Raw genomic sequence first — 16,730 nt, 5'->3', positions numbered from 1 at the left:
CTTAGAATGATTATACATTGTTTTCTCTCCCTGAATAAACCCATTAGTATGTATTATAAGTACACATGCATAGCACTGATCTAGTCAACTCCAGTACTCTCAGTGAATTTCATATGTTGACTTTCTTAAATTTCATGAGTGTTCCATTTCTTATGAATTAAAAAATAATAAACAGTATTGTTGGTTTTAAAAAAAAATCTTTAAAATGCTATTCCTTATGGCTCTTCTCAAGCAGAAATAATTCTGTATTGTTTGCTCCAAGTGACAGAAGGCCAGGAAAGCATGCAGACAACACACATTCTGGAACATGAGAGGTCAGGTCCTTGCTATTACAGTTTATGTTTCATCCAAAATGGTCCAGGTGTCCCCTGCAAGAGTAGGAGGGACACAGACCAAGGAGACATGGCTGGGTATGTGACACCCTCTCTTCTCTTGCCATGATGTTGGATGGCTGAGTTCTGAGAGGTGGGAAAACTACCTGTGGGGCGTCTCAAGGTCTGGATGAACATCTCAGCACTACCAGCCCACAAGAGAGCAGTCAAAGTCATTCTCTCCTTAAACATTAGGAGGAGAGGGCTGGGCCTGTGGCTTAGTGGTAGAGCACTTGCCTAGCACATGTGAGGCCCTGGGTTCAAAAAAAAAAAAAAAAAGGTGGTAGAGATGGGGGGAAATGAGCACACAAAGTTCTCTTAGATTTCCACAAAGTTTAGAGGTGGTTTACATGTCTATTCATGGGCTTATTTAAACGTGACTCAAGGGGGAAATACAAGAATTTGCTGGTCAAACTTATACTATAAAATTTCCGTTCTAAGTTTATTTGTGGTCTCGATGCCATGTGACACCAGGCTGTCCCTAGGAACTGAGCTCTTCTGCAGATGTGACAAGTGGAAGAGTGTATGTGCATAGTATGGTGTGGTGTGTAATGTGGTGTGTGTGTGCGTGTGATGCACAGGGGCTATATAACATGGTTTGTTGTTGTGTCCTATTTTGGTTTTGGTTTGCTTTTTGTAAGATCTGTCTCTGGAACTTTATTGGTGAATTCCAGTTCTGTTCTCTGCCATTCACCAACTACGGCATGCCTACATTTTGTTAGGCTCAGTCCCTCTAATATATGTTGGAGATAGATAGTATTTGAAAATGTTCTGTGAAGTATAAATGAATCAACTGTAAGTAGCATCCTTATCAGAGTGGCTAGCACATAGGGTTTCAAATCATATTTCTATAAATATTCACATATGTAGAAATCATAAAATTGGATTTTTCTCTGCAGAGAGCCTTGAGTGATTTAATGCAGAAGGGGTGACCAAATTGCTCACAAGAAAGTACGTTGTTTCTTTTATATATATATATATTTTTTTGTCCACGTTCAGTCATCCCTTCTGCATTAAGAGCAAGCTCATTGCATGTGGGAACCCATGCCTATCTTGGATTGCTGAGGCATACCTCTTGTGGATTAACATTAAATGTCCAAAAGAATAATTGGAATTAAATGACTAGGTATAACAGCTGAAGTGCATATACGGCATCGGCTGCTGTCAACAAGACCACTTTCATCTAGACTCCAATTTCTCTAGTAATTAAGTTCTTTGAAAAAATAAAATAACCTTTTAATTTTAATCTGATTAATATAATAGACCTTTTGCCATGAACAAAACAGATGATTATGTTCCATTTTTAAGTTAATTTTCTGATGAAGAAATTTTACAGGGACTTTTCTGAGGTATTTTTCTGGTCTATCTTTTAGAATAGCTGTAAACATTTTGTAAGTGATGCCCCCTGTAGTATGATTCTTTCAGATCATATTTTGTATTTGTGAATTGAACATCTATAATATTGATGTCATCGAGACCCATGTCCCAAAACTACACTTCATGGAAGGATTCATCATATTGTAAAGATAAAAATGAAAGCAAAAGCAAAATCAAAAACTCCTAGGGTTAGTCAACAATACATCCAGTTTTGTACTTTAAATGTTATGACAAAAATATGTTCTCTGATGCATCAATTCTGTGAGAGAACCCACAGGGACCTACTCCAGAAGGAAGTTTCTCAGTCTACACTATTGCTTATCTGACAGCTAACTGATTTTAATTTAAGAATAAGACTACATTTGCATAGTAATTTCACAGCAGACAGGATTTTACTTACGTTGTTCTTCATGCATATTTGAGAGGCAAGAAAGAATAAAGAATTATTTTCCCAATTTTTGTATAGACAGGAAAAAAATCTCTGCGATTAAATGACTTGGTAAAGATATTCTTCTTGTCACATAAAGAAATGGACTAAAACCAAGGATTCTTACTTTATAATAAGAAATCGTCTTTAAAAGTTACTTATACATACCAGAAACCAAATCCAAATATAGGAATTTAGGTGCATACATTTTATTTTACATTAATATAGTAAACATAGTATGGGGAGAAGGGAAATAAGACAGGGGAGGGCAGTAAGCCACAAAAAGGGTTGTATTCAAGGGCTTGCCACTGTGGGCAGCCAATTCAATCCCCCCAGAGACTTTCCAAGACTGTAGCGACCACTGACCCTGGGCAACACTCTCTAACATCACCGGAAGCCACTGAAATGTATAGGTTGTCTTCAGGTGATACCCAGGGAGATAGGAGAGAATATGCTCTATTGAATAACTCAGTACCTGAGAAGGACCACTGTGGATACGTTAGGGTGATACCAGTTTCTAAGAAGCTCTATTGACACTAAATTAAACTTAAGAAGAAGAAAATATGAGACACTGAATGTACGTCTTACCAATAGAGTTGATCACACTGTGCAATGTTTCCAGAATAGAAACTGCAGACAGCAATGCCAGTGCTGTTGTTCCTGCTGACTTGTGTCCCATCAACATCTCGGCTGTCTGTCTGCGACACTCAGAAGGCCAAGTTCCCACTCATGACCACCCCCAGGTTCATTTGCATATTTATTCACACCCACTAAGCGCCAGGCAAGCCTGGGCTGCCAGGAGTTTAATGGAGAATAAAACAGAGAAGGTCCCTGACCTCAAAGGGCAAATAATCAAGTGGTAGGAGACAGAAAACAAACTAGTAAATAAACATGTACTAAATTCAGTGATGAGACGTTCCATGAGGTAGAATAAACCTGATAAAGGGCAATGCTAGAGGGGAGGACCATGGCATTTCATCTGAAGAGCTCAGGAAAGCCTCTCTGACCAGGTGGTATTTTCAGTGGCCTGAAGGGAGGGAGCAGAGACTGGAGGCTGTTTGCAGCAGGTGTTCCAGAAGGACCATAGGACACCCCTCCCTTCAGCAGAGGCCTTAGGCTGGTGTTTTAATGAGCTGCAGAGCAACAGAAAGTTGTCATAAGGGAAATACTGAGATCCCAATTATACTTAGGGGGAAAAAAAAAAGATAGCATTACTATTATAGGAAAATAGACTGTAAGTGGAAAGAGCGTAAGCAAGGAATCCAGTTAGTGAGCTATTAAAGTGCTCCAGACAAGCATTCTGCTGCAGGTAGGAGGCTGTCCACACTGTTTTCAAACTGTTTTTATTAGTGCTCCATAGTTGTCCGTAACAGTGGGGTTCATTATAGAATAATCATATGCACAGAATATAATTTGCTCCACTCCCGTCCCCAGGGCATCCTCTGCCTTCCCCCCCACCACTCCCTGTTTCCCTTCCTTTACTCTGTTTCTCTTCCTCCTGTTGGTATTTTAATGGGTGCTTTATAGATATAAATAAATGTGGAGTTCACTGTGATAGGCTCATACATAAACAGCATGATTTTGTCAATTTTATTCTACAGTTCCTCCCTTTTCCCATCCCTCCTCCCTCCCTCCCTATTTCCTTTCTCTGCTCTGCTCACCTCCCCTTGATATTTTTTTGTTGTTATTATAGTATTTTTATACTTTCATTTTATTTATTTATATGTGGGGCTGAGGATCGAACCCAGTGCCTCATACATGCTAGGCAAGCGCTTTGCCGCTGAGCTACAACCCCAGCCCCCAGTCCTTGATTTGCGAGGAATTTGCCCCCCACTTTTCCCCTTGCTTTGCTCTAGCTTTCACATATGAGAGAAAGCATTCACCCCTTGACTTTATGAGACTTGCTTATTTCAACTTTTTCAGTGTTCTATAGTTCCATTCATTTACCAGCAAATGCCAAAATTTCATTCTCCCTTTTGGCTGAGTGAAACTTCCTTGTGCTATTATATGTACCATATTAGTTTATCTACTGGTCTGTTGATGGGCACCTGGGCTCATTCCATAACTTGGCTGTTGTGGACTGAACTGTTTAGAAACATGGAAATGATGTATCACTATGGTATGCTCATTTTAGTTCTATTGGGTAAATACCAAGGAGTGGGTTATTTGATGGTTCGTATTCTAGTCTTTTGAGGAATCTCCATACTGCTTTATAAAGTGTACTGATTTGCTCTTCAACCAATAATGTATGAATATACCTTTCCCTTCAAATTCTCACCAGCATTTATTATTATTTGTATTCTTGATTGTTGTCATTCTAACTGAAGATGAAATCTTAATGTAGTTTTGATTTGCATTTTCTTGTTTGTCAGTTGAACATTTTTTCATATATTTCTTGGCCATTTGTATTTCTTCTTTGAGAAATTTCTGGATTTTTTTTTAATCCTTCTTTTTCATTGGGTTATTTTTTTTGTATTTTGTTTGTTTTATGATATAAAATTCTTGAGATTTTTATATATCTGAGATTTTTATATATCTGAGATTTTTGAGATTTTATATATCCCCTGATGGAAAAGTAGCTTGAAAAGATTTCTCTCATTCTGTAGATTCTCTTTTCATGTTCTTAATCCTTTCCTTTGCTGTTCAGAATCTTTTTATTTGATTTCATCCCACGTATTGATTCTTGATTTTATTTCTTTAGCAATCTTGTTAAGAAAGCCAATGATTGCCAATATGTTTCCGTGTTGACCCTATGTTTTCTTCTAGCAGTTGGAAATTTTCGGATTTACTACTTAAGGCTTTGATCCACTTTGATTTTATTTTTGTGTAGGGTGAGAGAGAGGGATCTAGTTTCATTATTCCAAATATGGATATTCAGTATTTCTAGCATCATTTCTTAAAAAGGCTTTCTTATCTTATCTATATCTATATATCTATATAGAACTACATTAAGTAGGTGTAATGAGAGTGATATCCTGGTATTGTTTTTGATTTTAGAGGAAAATGTATATATATATTATATATATGGCACATTTCTAATGTATCAGATGACTCTAAGTATGTGGATTTGTCTCTATCTTCTATTCTATATCATTGGTCTTCATGTCTATTTTGATGCCAATATCATGCTGTTTTGTTACTGTAGCTCTGCTACAGTAATATTTGAGGTTGGGTATCGTCATGCCACCAATATCACTTATTCCTCATTATTGCTTTGGCTGTTCTAGGTCTTTCGTTCATCCAAATGAATGTCAGGGCTGGTTTATTTATTTATTTTTGGTTTGTTTTATTTTATTCGTTCAGGGAAGAATGCCATTGGTAGTTTGGTGGGGACTATATTGAATCTGTAATAGTGCTTTTGGTAGTATGGCCATTTTGACAACATTAATTCTGCCTCTCTAAAAACAGGGGAAGTCTTTCTGTCCTCTAAAGTCATCTTTAATTTCTTTCTTCAGGGTTTTATTGTTATCATTGTAGAAAGACTTTCACTTCCTTGGTTAGATTTATTCCCAAGTATTAAGTTTGTTTATGAGGTTATTGTGAACAGAATAGTTGTTCTGATCTCTTTCTTAGCAGATTCATGATCAGAGTATAGGAAAGCTATTGATTTATGAATATTGATCTTGAATCATGCTACTTTGCTGAATTTATTAGCTCCAGAAAGTTTCCTAGTGTTTTGGGGGTCTTCTAGATGCAGGATCATGTCATCAGCAAACAGAAAATTTGACTTCTTTTTTTCCTATTTGTATCTCTTTCATTTCCTTCTCTTACCTGATTGCTCTAGCTACAGTATCAAGAACTACATTAAGTAGGTGCAATGAATGATATCCTGGGATTGTTTCTGATTTTAGAGGAAATTCTTTCATTTATATTTTCTGCTTAGTATGTTTTTGTTTCGTTTTATCATATATAGCCTTTATATTGTTGAGGCAAGTTCCCCTTAGTCCTAATTTCTCTGGCATTTTTACATGAAGGAGTACTGCTTTTTGTCCAAGGCCTTTTCTGAATCTAATATATCATGTGATACTTTCTTAAATTGATTTCATTTTTTAAATACATGAGTGGAATGCATTACAATTCTTATTACACATTCAGGGCACACTTTTTCATATCTCTGTTTGTATATAAAGTATGTTCACACCAATTCATGTCTTCATACATGTACTTTGGATACTGATGTCTATCACATTCCATCATCATTGCTAACCCCTGCCCCCTCCCTTCTCCTCCCACCCCTTTGCCCTATCTAGAGTTTGTCTATTCCTCCCATGCTCCCCCTCCCTACCTCATTATGGGTCAGAGACTTTATATCAGAGAAAACATTCACCATTTTTTTTGGGGGGGGGAATTGGCTAACTTCACTTACATCATTTTCTCCAACGATGCATTTACCTGCAAATGCCATGATTTTATTCTCTTTTATTGCGAGTAATATTCCATTGTGTATATATGCCATATTTTTTAATCCACTCATCTACTGAGGGGCATCTAGGTTGGTTCCACAGTTTATCTATTGTGAATTGTGCTGCTATAAACGTTGATGTGGCTGTATCCTGGTAATATGCTGTTTTTAAGTCCTTTGGGTATAGACCAAGGAGAGGGATAGCTGGGTCAAATGGTGATTCCATTCCCAGTTTTCCAAGGAATCTCCATACTGCTTTCCAAATTGGCTGCACCAATTTTCAGTCCCACCAGCAGTGTGTGAGTGTGCATTTTCCCCACATTCTGGCCAACATTTATTGTTATTTTTCTTCATAATAGCTGCCATTCTGACTGGAGTGAGATGATATCTAAGGGTGGTTTTGATTTGCATTTCTCTAATTGTGAGAGATGATAAACATTTTTTTTTCATGTATTTGTTAATTGATTGTATATACTCTTCTGAGCATGTGATACTTTTATGTAATTTTATTTACATGAGGAATTACATTTATTAATTTGTGTATGTTGAAACAATCTTGCATCCCTGGGATGAAACCCAGTTGATCATGGTGCACTATCTTCTTGATGTATTTTTGAGTGCTGTTTGGTAATATTTTATTAGGAACATTTGTATCTATGTTCATCAGGGATAATGCTCTGTAGATTTCTTTAAGTTGATGTGTCTTTGTCTGTTTTTGGTATTAGGGTGACAATGGCATCATAGAATGCATTTGGGAGAGTTCCCCTCTTTCTATTTTACAGAATAATTTGAGGCGGGCTGGTGTTGTTCTTTCCTCACAGGTTTGGAAGATCTTGACTGAGAATCTATCTAGTCCTGGGCTTTTCTTTTAAAATACCTTTATTGCTGATTCAATTTATTGCTTTATATTGGTCTGCTTAGGTTTTCTATATATTTATAGTTCAATTTGGTAAGGTCATATGTGTCTAGAAATTTGTCAGTGTCTTTAGATTTTGCAATTTATTAGAGTATAAATTTTCAAAATAGTTTCTAGTGATCCTCTGGATTTCAGAAGTATCTGTGCTGATATCTCTTTTTTTTTCATTTCTAATTGTATTGATTTGGGTTCTTTCTTTCAGCGAATTATCAGTCTTATCTATCTTTTCAAAGAGCCAACTCAGTTACATTTATCCTTTGTATTGTTTTCTCATTCTCAATTTTATTAATTTCAGTTCTAATATTATTTCCTGTCTTCTACTAATTGTGGAAATTGTTTGTTCTTCTTCTTTGTGTCTTAAGGTGTGGCATTAGATTAATTATTTGTGATCTTTCTGGGTTTGTTTTCAGTGTTGTTATTCAGTGCTATAAACTTTCATCTGATAATGTCTTCATACTATCCCAGAGATTTTGATATGTTGCATCATTATTATTACTTTTTTCTAAAAATTTTTTTATTTCTTCTCTCATTATTTCTATGACCCATTTCCCATTTAAGATTTTTGTTCCAGTCTCTGTGTATTTGTGCCATTTCTATTATTTTCTTGATATTGATTTCTAATTTCATTCCATTATGATCTGATGAGATGCATGAAATAATTTCATTTATTTTGTATTTGCTGAGACTTACATTGTGACCTAGAATATGGTGTATTTTTGAAAAGATTTCTTGAGCTGCTGAGAAAAAAGTATAGTCAGCTGGTTTGGGGTGAAATATTCTGTAGAAGTCTGTAGGTCCATGTGATTTATAGTATTATTTAGGTTGGAAGTATCTTTATTGAATGAACTCTGCATTGGTGAAAGGGGTGTGTTGAAATTACCCAGTATTATTTTATTAGGTTCTATCTGAGATTTAATGTCAAAAAATTTTATTTATTTATTTAATGTAATTAAGTGTACTAACATTTGAGGCATAAATATTTTCTATATTTATATCTTCATGTTGGATTTTTTTCTCTACCAGTATGTAATGACCATTCTATCTCTTATCATTAATTTTTCACTTCAAATCTACTTGATCAAATATAGGAATAGCTACTCCTGCTTATTTTCAGACTCCATTTATGTGGAATTTTTTTCCCCATAATTTTGCTTTCATTCTGTGTATGTATTTGCCTGTGAGTCCCTTGTCAACAGTATATAATTGGATCTTATTTTTTTTAATTTATTCTGCCAGTATATGTCTTTTAATTCGGAAATTGAGACCATTTACATTCAGTATCATTTTGGATAGAAGCTTGTTTTTCTGGCCATTTTGGTTTCTTTGTTATATTTAATTCAATCTTAATTTTTACTTAGTTAATTATTTTTTTAGAGAGCTTCCTGATTTGGGAGCTTTGAGGTTTGTTTTTGAGTTTTTTCTGTGTGTAGTATATCTTCAAATACTTTTTGTAGTACTGGCTTAGTGGTCATGAATCCTTATAGTTTATCCTTTTGGAAACATTTTCATTCTTTTCAAATTCTGAAAGATAGCTTTGCTAGATACGGTAAACATTGGCTGGCAATTATTTTCAAAGCCTGGAATATTTCATTCTGAGCCCTTCTTGATTTTAGTGTCTGGGTTGAGAAGTAAGAAGTGAACCTGATGCTTTCTCTTATAGCTTTTTTTTCTTATACCTTATTTCCACATTTTCTTGATAAAGCATTTTTATTATGATGTGTCTTAGAAAGTTTTTTTTTTTATCTTGTCTATTTGGGGTTCTATTTGCAGCCTATATGTGGTTGTCTATCTTATTTCTAAGGTCACTAAATTTTTTCTGCTATTATTTCACTGAAAACATTCTTAATGGTATTAGTCTGTTATTTCCATGCTCTCTTCTATCCCAATGACTGTCAAATTTAGACTCTTGGTATTGCCCCAGAGTTTTTGTGTACTGAACATGTTTTCTTTTTTAAAAAAATCAAATACTGAGTATTCAAGCTCTCATACCCTGTCTTCAGCATCTGAAATTCTGTTCTCTACATAATCTAATTTTTGGTGATAATCTCAGGTAAATTTTTAAATGTGAGCATTCTATCATTCATTTGCAGAGTTCTTATTGGTTTCTTTTCAATATCTCTACTTCTTTATTGAAATAGTCTTTCACCTCCTATATTTGCTCTCTGATTTTATTTCTTAGATCTTCTTGTAGTGCTTTGAATATTTTAATAATCAATTTTTTTGTAATCATTCTCTGAAATTTTATTTGCTTCCATGTCTGTGGGTTCCTGTGTTGGGGGATTGTAATTTGGGGAAGAAGACTTGTTTTCCTGTTTTCTCATGTTGTCAGAGGATTTAGACTTACACGCCTATTTTAATGGATTCCTCTTACTCTTTTATCTTTGTTTCCTTTGGTATACACCCCCACCCTTAGGACTATGCTTTGCTTTTGAGGTATAAGTAGATTTACAGGAGTAGGACCTTAGATCCCCCTCTGGTTGTTCCTCTTTGGGGTCTGGTTGTTGGTTTGAGGCCTTGTCTCTCCTATTCCATGTGTTAAAGTATTGTTGGAGCTTCTGTGGGACTAGTTCATAAAGTGAGGTTCACCATCAGTTGGCTGAGTTGTGAGTATACATCAGAAGCAGAATCTCTCTCAGGATTGAGGCTGTGCTACCCTGCAGTTACACCTCAGGTCATGAGTTGGCTGATACCACCTCCCCACACCACACTTCATGTCCTGTCCCCATTTCTGTTTTGGGGTGAGGGCTGCTTACGTATTCTCAAGGTTTGGGCAAAACTGTGTAGTCAGTGTGCCAGCCAGCAAGGAAATGGTGTGGGCAGTGGGCACAGACACTCGGGTGCTACTCCCTGCACACATGTTTTATTCTATGAATAATTTTTCGTGTGTGTGGGTGTGTGTACAATTTATAATTTGGAAATTATTTTGTATTGATTAAAGCAGACATTTTGTATCATCCACCACCAAAATAAAATATGATCAGTACTAATAAATGAAAAGTTTCAAAATCCTAAGAAATTTCTGGCCTTAATTATTTACAATGTGTTTTAGTCAGCTTTTTCACTACTGCAGTTAAAAGATTTGACAAGCACAATTGTAGAGGAGTAAAAGTTTATTTATTTGAGAGCTCAGAGATTCAGAGGTCTTAACATATAGAAGGCCAGCTCCATTCCTAGGGGCTTGATGAGAGGCAGAACATCGTGGTGGAAAGGTGTGGTGGAGGGAAGCAAGCACCTCACACAATGGTTATCAGGAAGCAGAGACTCCACTCCCCAGATACAAAATATACACCCCCTAGCCAAACCCTGAGTGAGCCACTTCCTCCATCTATACCCCACCTACCTCCAGTTACCACTCAGTTAATCCCCTCAGGGATTAATTCACTGATTAGGTAAAGATCCTCACAACCCAATCTTCTCCTCTGAACCTTCTTGCATTGTCTCACACGTGAGCTTTTAGGGGACATCCCACTTCCAAAGCATACCACAATGATATTTACTATAATGTGAGTAAATATTACAGATACATGACTACCTTCTAAGATTCAGTAGGCCTTGGCTTTTTAAATAGTTCTCTTGTGTAATAGCATGAAACAACTGTTAGCTAATGCTATTCTTCTGGATGAACCACATAGTAAATCATCTAGACTTTGTGGTCATATAATTCCTGGTACAACTATTTGACTCAGTTAATGTACGGCAATTGTCTGCTCTACAAGTGGACTTGACTGTTTTTCAATGAAACTGTATATGGATGCTAAAATTGAGTTTATGAAATTTTTGCTTGTCACTAAATATTATTACTATTTTGATTTCTTTTCAACTTTTTAATAATATACAAACCATTCTTATCCCACAGATTAAACAAAAATGGGTGGCCAAAATAAAGTTATGGCCCACAGATGTGGTTTATAGGCTCCTGTTATAAATTATCTGGCACCTAAATCCTTCTTCTGTGCTCCATGGATTTACACTATTTTTAAATATCTTTGCTTGCTAGTCTTTCTTTTGTGAAAATGAAGTGTACGCTCCAGGAACTTTAACCTGTGTACTTTAGATTATACCATCTGAAGTAGACTAGAACTGAATTGCTTTCTTTTTCCAAGGTCACATAAAACCTCTCTCACTCTCTTCAGTTTCTCTGTCTCCTAAATACTCTCTAGGTTCTTAGGTTCTATGATTGCTCTCCTATTTGTACCTTATATTTTTAATTATTCTTTGTAAAGTGAACACAAACCAAACAGACATTGAACTATTGTCACCTACTGGAGTGATCAATAGAATGTCTACAACTAAATATCTTTGTATTAGGAAATGTAAGTGTTAGGGTGAACATTGTTGGTTTATTTTGATGGTTTTTATTTGCTGAAATATGACTGACCTCATTTTAACAATGCCCTCTTATAAATGACTCAAAATCCTTTTGTTACTTCCTGTCATCACTAGTGGTTAATTAGGACATATAATTGCACATAGTCACACATTTTTATTTGGTACCTAATATCTATAAACTACCCTTGCCAGGTGTTTATTGAGAGAAAATAACCAATGTAGACAATATTTTAAAAGTGAAAAATTAGATAAAACCATAAATCTGAGAGTATGATCATGCAAAACTAATCAGAAAATGTTATGAAATTGAAACAATTCATCGTCACTTTCCAAATGACTTTATTCAGAGCATTCTTTACCCACAACCATCCTGATATAATTTTAATCATATTTCTTCACCTGATTGACTTAGATTGTGCTTTATTCAGTCCAATGGATGAAAGAACCAGATATAATCTTAAAGAAACATGAGATAATGAAATTTAGAAGCAGCACTGTATTTTTCTAGATGAATGTATGGTTTTACTTCTAAAATATTAATTCTGTTGATATTAAAATTTTTGTTTATTTCTCCCATGTAGCTGGAACTATTACTTTGACCAGTAACTTCTAGGGAAACTCACTCAATAGTAATGTATATTTCAAAATAACTGAATAAATTTCAAAGTATGTCAAGTAAGAGAGGTTACTGAAATGTTAATTAAATTGGCTTAATTAATTCAGTTTCTATATGTATCAAAACATCACACTGTGAACCATAAATCTAATAAAATTATCATTTGTCAATTTAAAGTAATATGATTTTTTAAAGCTGTGTTTAACAGAACCATCTTAACATAAAAAGCTGACTTTTATCTTGTACCTTTCAGGTTCTGGGTTGAATGATGGTCAGTGGCATGAGGTTCGTTTTCTAGCCAAGGAAAACTTTGCTATTCTCACCATTGATGGGGATGAAGCATCAGCTGTTCGAACAAATAGTCCTCTTCAAGTTAAAACTGGAGAGAAATACTTCTTTGGAGGTAAGAATGCCATCCTTTACTGGTTAACCAATACCATGCTAAATAAGGGAAGTTTCAAGATGAACTCAGCAGATCTCGGGATAATACATCTTTCCATTAGATATTGTTTTTCTCATCCAAACTCGTGCAATGTGAAATCTAAGAAAACATATCACATCCTCAGAAAAGACTTTGGTTTTAGTTTTAAAATATACATGTGTACATATATTTGCCTCTGAAAATATTCTTATTAATATTCATATATCTACTTATTTGCTTATGTAAGTATATATTTAAATATAACTATGTGCATCTCTTTTTTTCTAGTTATTAGAGTAAGCATACATAAGAGCAATTACCTTGTCTGTCTTGTTTCCTGCTATGTCCCCCAGGGTCCTAGAAAAATTCCTGGAATATAAGATAGGAGTAATAAATATTTATGAATGAATTAGCAAGTAGTATAAAATATGCAGGACAAGCCTTTTTTTTCCCCAAAATTGTCTAAAAGTAGAATCAGAAGCCCTAGGAGCTTTACTAACTTTCCACTGAGTTTGCACCCAGCTCAGACCTCTCTCTGATGCCTGTCCAGGGCCAACACTTCTTTCTTATGGGTGCTATCTTAGAAACCAGAGTCCTGAACTAGTCCTGCACAATGTTTGTTGGAATCAAAAACTGCATGATTTTGTAAACTTTGATATCTTATGAGTAAACAAACTAATGTTTCTGATCTACTAGGTCTGATGGATATGAGAAAAAAGCAACTAAAGTGCCAAACTGGTTTTCTCCAAAAAGTTATTTGACACCATGGGCTTTTGGCCAAGAGTTCTCCTTGCAGTTGTAGAGGATTGTCAGTTGAGAAGCTGCTAGCAATCTCTACTTGTCTCTTGCCATTGGCCACGGATGGGTTCGCTGAATGCCTGTGGTGGTTTTCATCTATCTTGATCTAGACGGGTAGGCAAATAGCTGTAGCCACATGTCTGTGGCCAAAAATTCACAGGATGTAAGGGTTTTATGGTCTCCTATTTCTTATTGCTTTACGGAGTTTGATTTTTAAATCCAGAAGTCAGAAGAACATTGGCTTGCTCTTGGGTCTTTGGTCTGCCTCCGGGACAGGCTGTCAGCAAACGTTCCTGATGTTTTTGTGGTTATATCTTCGTTGGCTGAATCCTCAGAGTGTATAGAATCACAGGGGAACTCATTACAATTCAGATTCTCAGGCCTTACTACTACTAGAGCTTTAAAAGATACTGAGAAATTGAAGAATTCCAAATTCTAAGTGATTCTGACAAAAAGATCTGAAGAGTAGACTGACAGACACATTTGAAATTTATAGACATATCTTTAGATTCTTTTTGAAAGAGAATGTTAATCACTGTAAAGTTTGAGATGCTTGAGAATCACCCACTCTCCTACAGCTTTGTTACCAGGAGCAGCAAGGGGAAATGAAAGGCTGTCCTTGTCCACGTACAGACTTTGATCAGGTACACATTCACTAGAAGACACTCACAGCACTCTTAACACACTGTCCTGTAAGCCAAATGAAGTCTAAGCTCTCTGACTTGCTGTACCTTCAATAAAATGTTCTCTTGCAGCAGTGACACTGGGCAGTGGGATTCAGAGCCAGTGCCAGTCAACAGAAAGCCTCAAAAGCAAATACCTGACACCAAATCTCTCAGAGATCCCAACTCCAGAACCATTTCTAAGGGCTCAGGTCATAGGTCTCACTAGGTCCTTGGAACCATCTTCATATAAGGTGGAGTGTCTCTAAGAGATGTTTTGCAAATGATATATCATTAATATGTATAATTTCACCATTGAGATATCCTTTTCTGCATTTATCTAACATTTATGCCAATTACACACCATCAATATCATGAAAGAAAATCTAATTTGGCATTGAATAAATCAGTCAAAAGAATACACGGCAGAAATCTTTGGTGTAGGCAGCTCCAGAATGGCTGCAATGTTTCTGATCTAATACTGGTGACCTGGTGACCCCTTCCTCATGTGGCTTCCTGATTAGCATATGTGCTGCCTGTGGATTAACTTCACTTGAAACATTTTCTCTCTCTCTCTCTCTCTCTCTCTCTCTCTCTCACACACACACACACACACACACACACACACACAACTGCATACTATCCATGCTGAAAATTTTCTAAGTTGTAAACCTTGTCATGAACGTATCTTAATACCAGGGCAGAAGGACTGTCTGTGTTCTAGAACACAAGCTTTGGAATCATGCACACCTGATTTTGGATCATAGCTATGGTGCTCAGGTGCCGTCAGCCTTTGATAACTTATCTTACTTTCTTCATCTGTCAAATGCCAATATAATCTCTTCTGTGAACCTGGCATAACATACCCTCTGTAACCCAGGTCTGGCCCTAGGAGATGGTAATGCTGGCCGTCTCCTGGTCTCTCCATTTTTGTCTCAAGTCATTTTGGAAGCTCATTCAGAGACAGAACGATTTGAGATTTTAGGCCATGGATCATCTAAAGATCCCTGGTCAGCTCTTGTGCTACTGGAAGTATTTCTTTCTCCTCAATCTCAAAACAAAACAAAACAAAACAAAAAAAAAGGAAATAAATGGTTTTTCTTCTCTAAAGTCTTAAGTAAAGGCTTGTGGAGCTTAGTTTCCCATCAAAACCCCTAAACCTGTCCTCACTCTGTCACTTTTGAAGCCAAGTTCCACTTGAGCAGCTTCCTCTGCACCTGCAAACTCACTTTCTCACCAGGGGGTAGTTATATGCCTCTCTTAAGGGTTTCCTGAGAATCCCAGGGAAGGTCTCAATTCTCTTTAATGAACATTCCTGATTGGATGTTTAAGTGCCAATCAGGTGCTTTGTTCTTGCTTGGGAAAAGGCAGAACAGGAGTGAAATGAGTCATTTGAGATGTTTCCTCAACAAAAGAAGTTGTGGTTGCTTGAACTTTTTTCTCTCTTCTCAACTGAAATTACTAGCTTGTCATTCATCTTAACAATCGAGAGAATAATAAATGTGATGATCATATTTCATTATTGACCAATTACTTGGTGACAGGCTTTTGGATAGGCCAGGTCCCATGATGGTTAGAGAAAGGTTTTTAAACTTGTAGCACTTCTTAGGTTTGCTGTTTTTATTAGCCCCTTTGTTTTCACTTAAAAGAAAACATAGCAAGGGTAAGCAAGTTCTAGAGTTGGTCTTATTGGAAAAGGAGCACTATGGAACAGGGGATGGAGAGGAGCCCTCAAGAAGGTGCCAAGGCAGGCGGAGTTGGCCAGAGAGAGGAGACCCTTGGGAACCAGCCTGAGTGTGACAGGATTAGGGACAGTGCCATTTAGTAGAGGGCACACCCCTTCCAGCTACTAGTCTAGACTCACCAATATAGAGCTGTCTCTTCAGCCCGGGCCACTGGGACAACCCCACAGGGCGAATGGCTTAGACCATGGAAGTGCATCTCCCACAGTTCTGGAGGCTGGAAATCCAAGATCAAAGCCCTGGCAGATTGAGTATCTATTGAGGACACTCTTCCTGGATTTCAGAATGCCGTTTTCTCACTTTATCTTCACATCATGCAGGTGGGGTGGAGAGAGACAAAGAGGACTCCAGCATTCTCTCTGTCCTCATGGGGGCTCTGATCCCATTGTGAGGACCTCACCCTCCTCATACCATCACATTGGGAGTTGGGTTTTGGTATATGGATTTTGAGGAACACAAACATCTAGTCTATCACAATAGCCTTTCCATGATCATTGAAATAGAGCATGGATTTAAATAGCTAAGTGGACAGACATGCAAATATGCATCTATATAAAGTTGTTTTACATTAAAGCTGTTAGGAAGCTTGCTTCCAGTTGTGGAGTTCCTTGGCTGCTTATTATCGGGCGATGCAAACCATCCTACACAAATTTGAATGTCTAAGAGCTT

General features: G+C 36.6%; 1 protein-coding gene across 1 annotated transcript in view; it reads left to right on the top strand.

Annotated features, from left to right (window-relative positions):
* Positions 1–16,730, top strand: part of Cntnap2 (contactin associated protein 2) — a 1,323,006-nt gene that overhangs the window by 407,313 nt on the left and 898,963 nt on the right. Inside the window, exon 9 of the mRNA XM_071605412.1 lies at positions 12,692–12,841. Coding sequence (XP_071461513.1) covers positions 12,692–12,841 — 150 coding nt within the window. The remainder of the gene's footprint in view (positions 1–12,691; positions 12,842–16,730) is intronic.

The sequence above is a fragment of the Marmota flaviventris genome, chromosome 1 (assembly GCF_047511675.1).
Source record: "Marmota flaviventris isolate mMarFla1 chromosome 1, mMarFla1.hap1, whole genome shotgun sequence".
In the NCBI taxonomy this organism is placed as follows: Eukaryota; Metazoa; Chordata; class Mammalia; order Rodentia; family Sciuridae; genus Marmota; species Marmota flaviventris.
The sequence above is the reverse complement of the archived record's forward strand: the minus strand, read 5'-3'. Positions and strand labels throughout refer to the sequence as shown.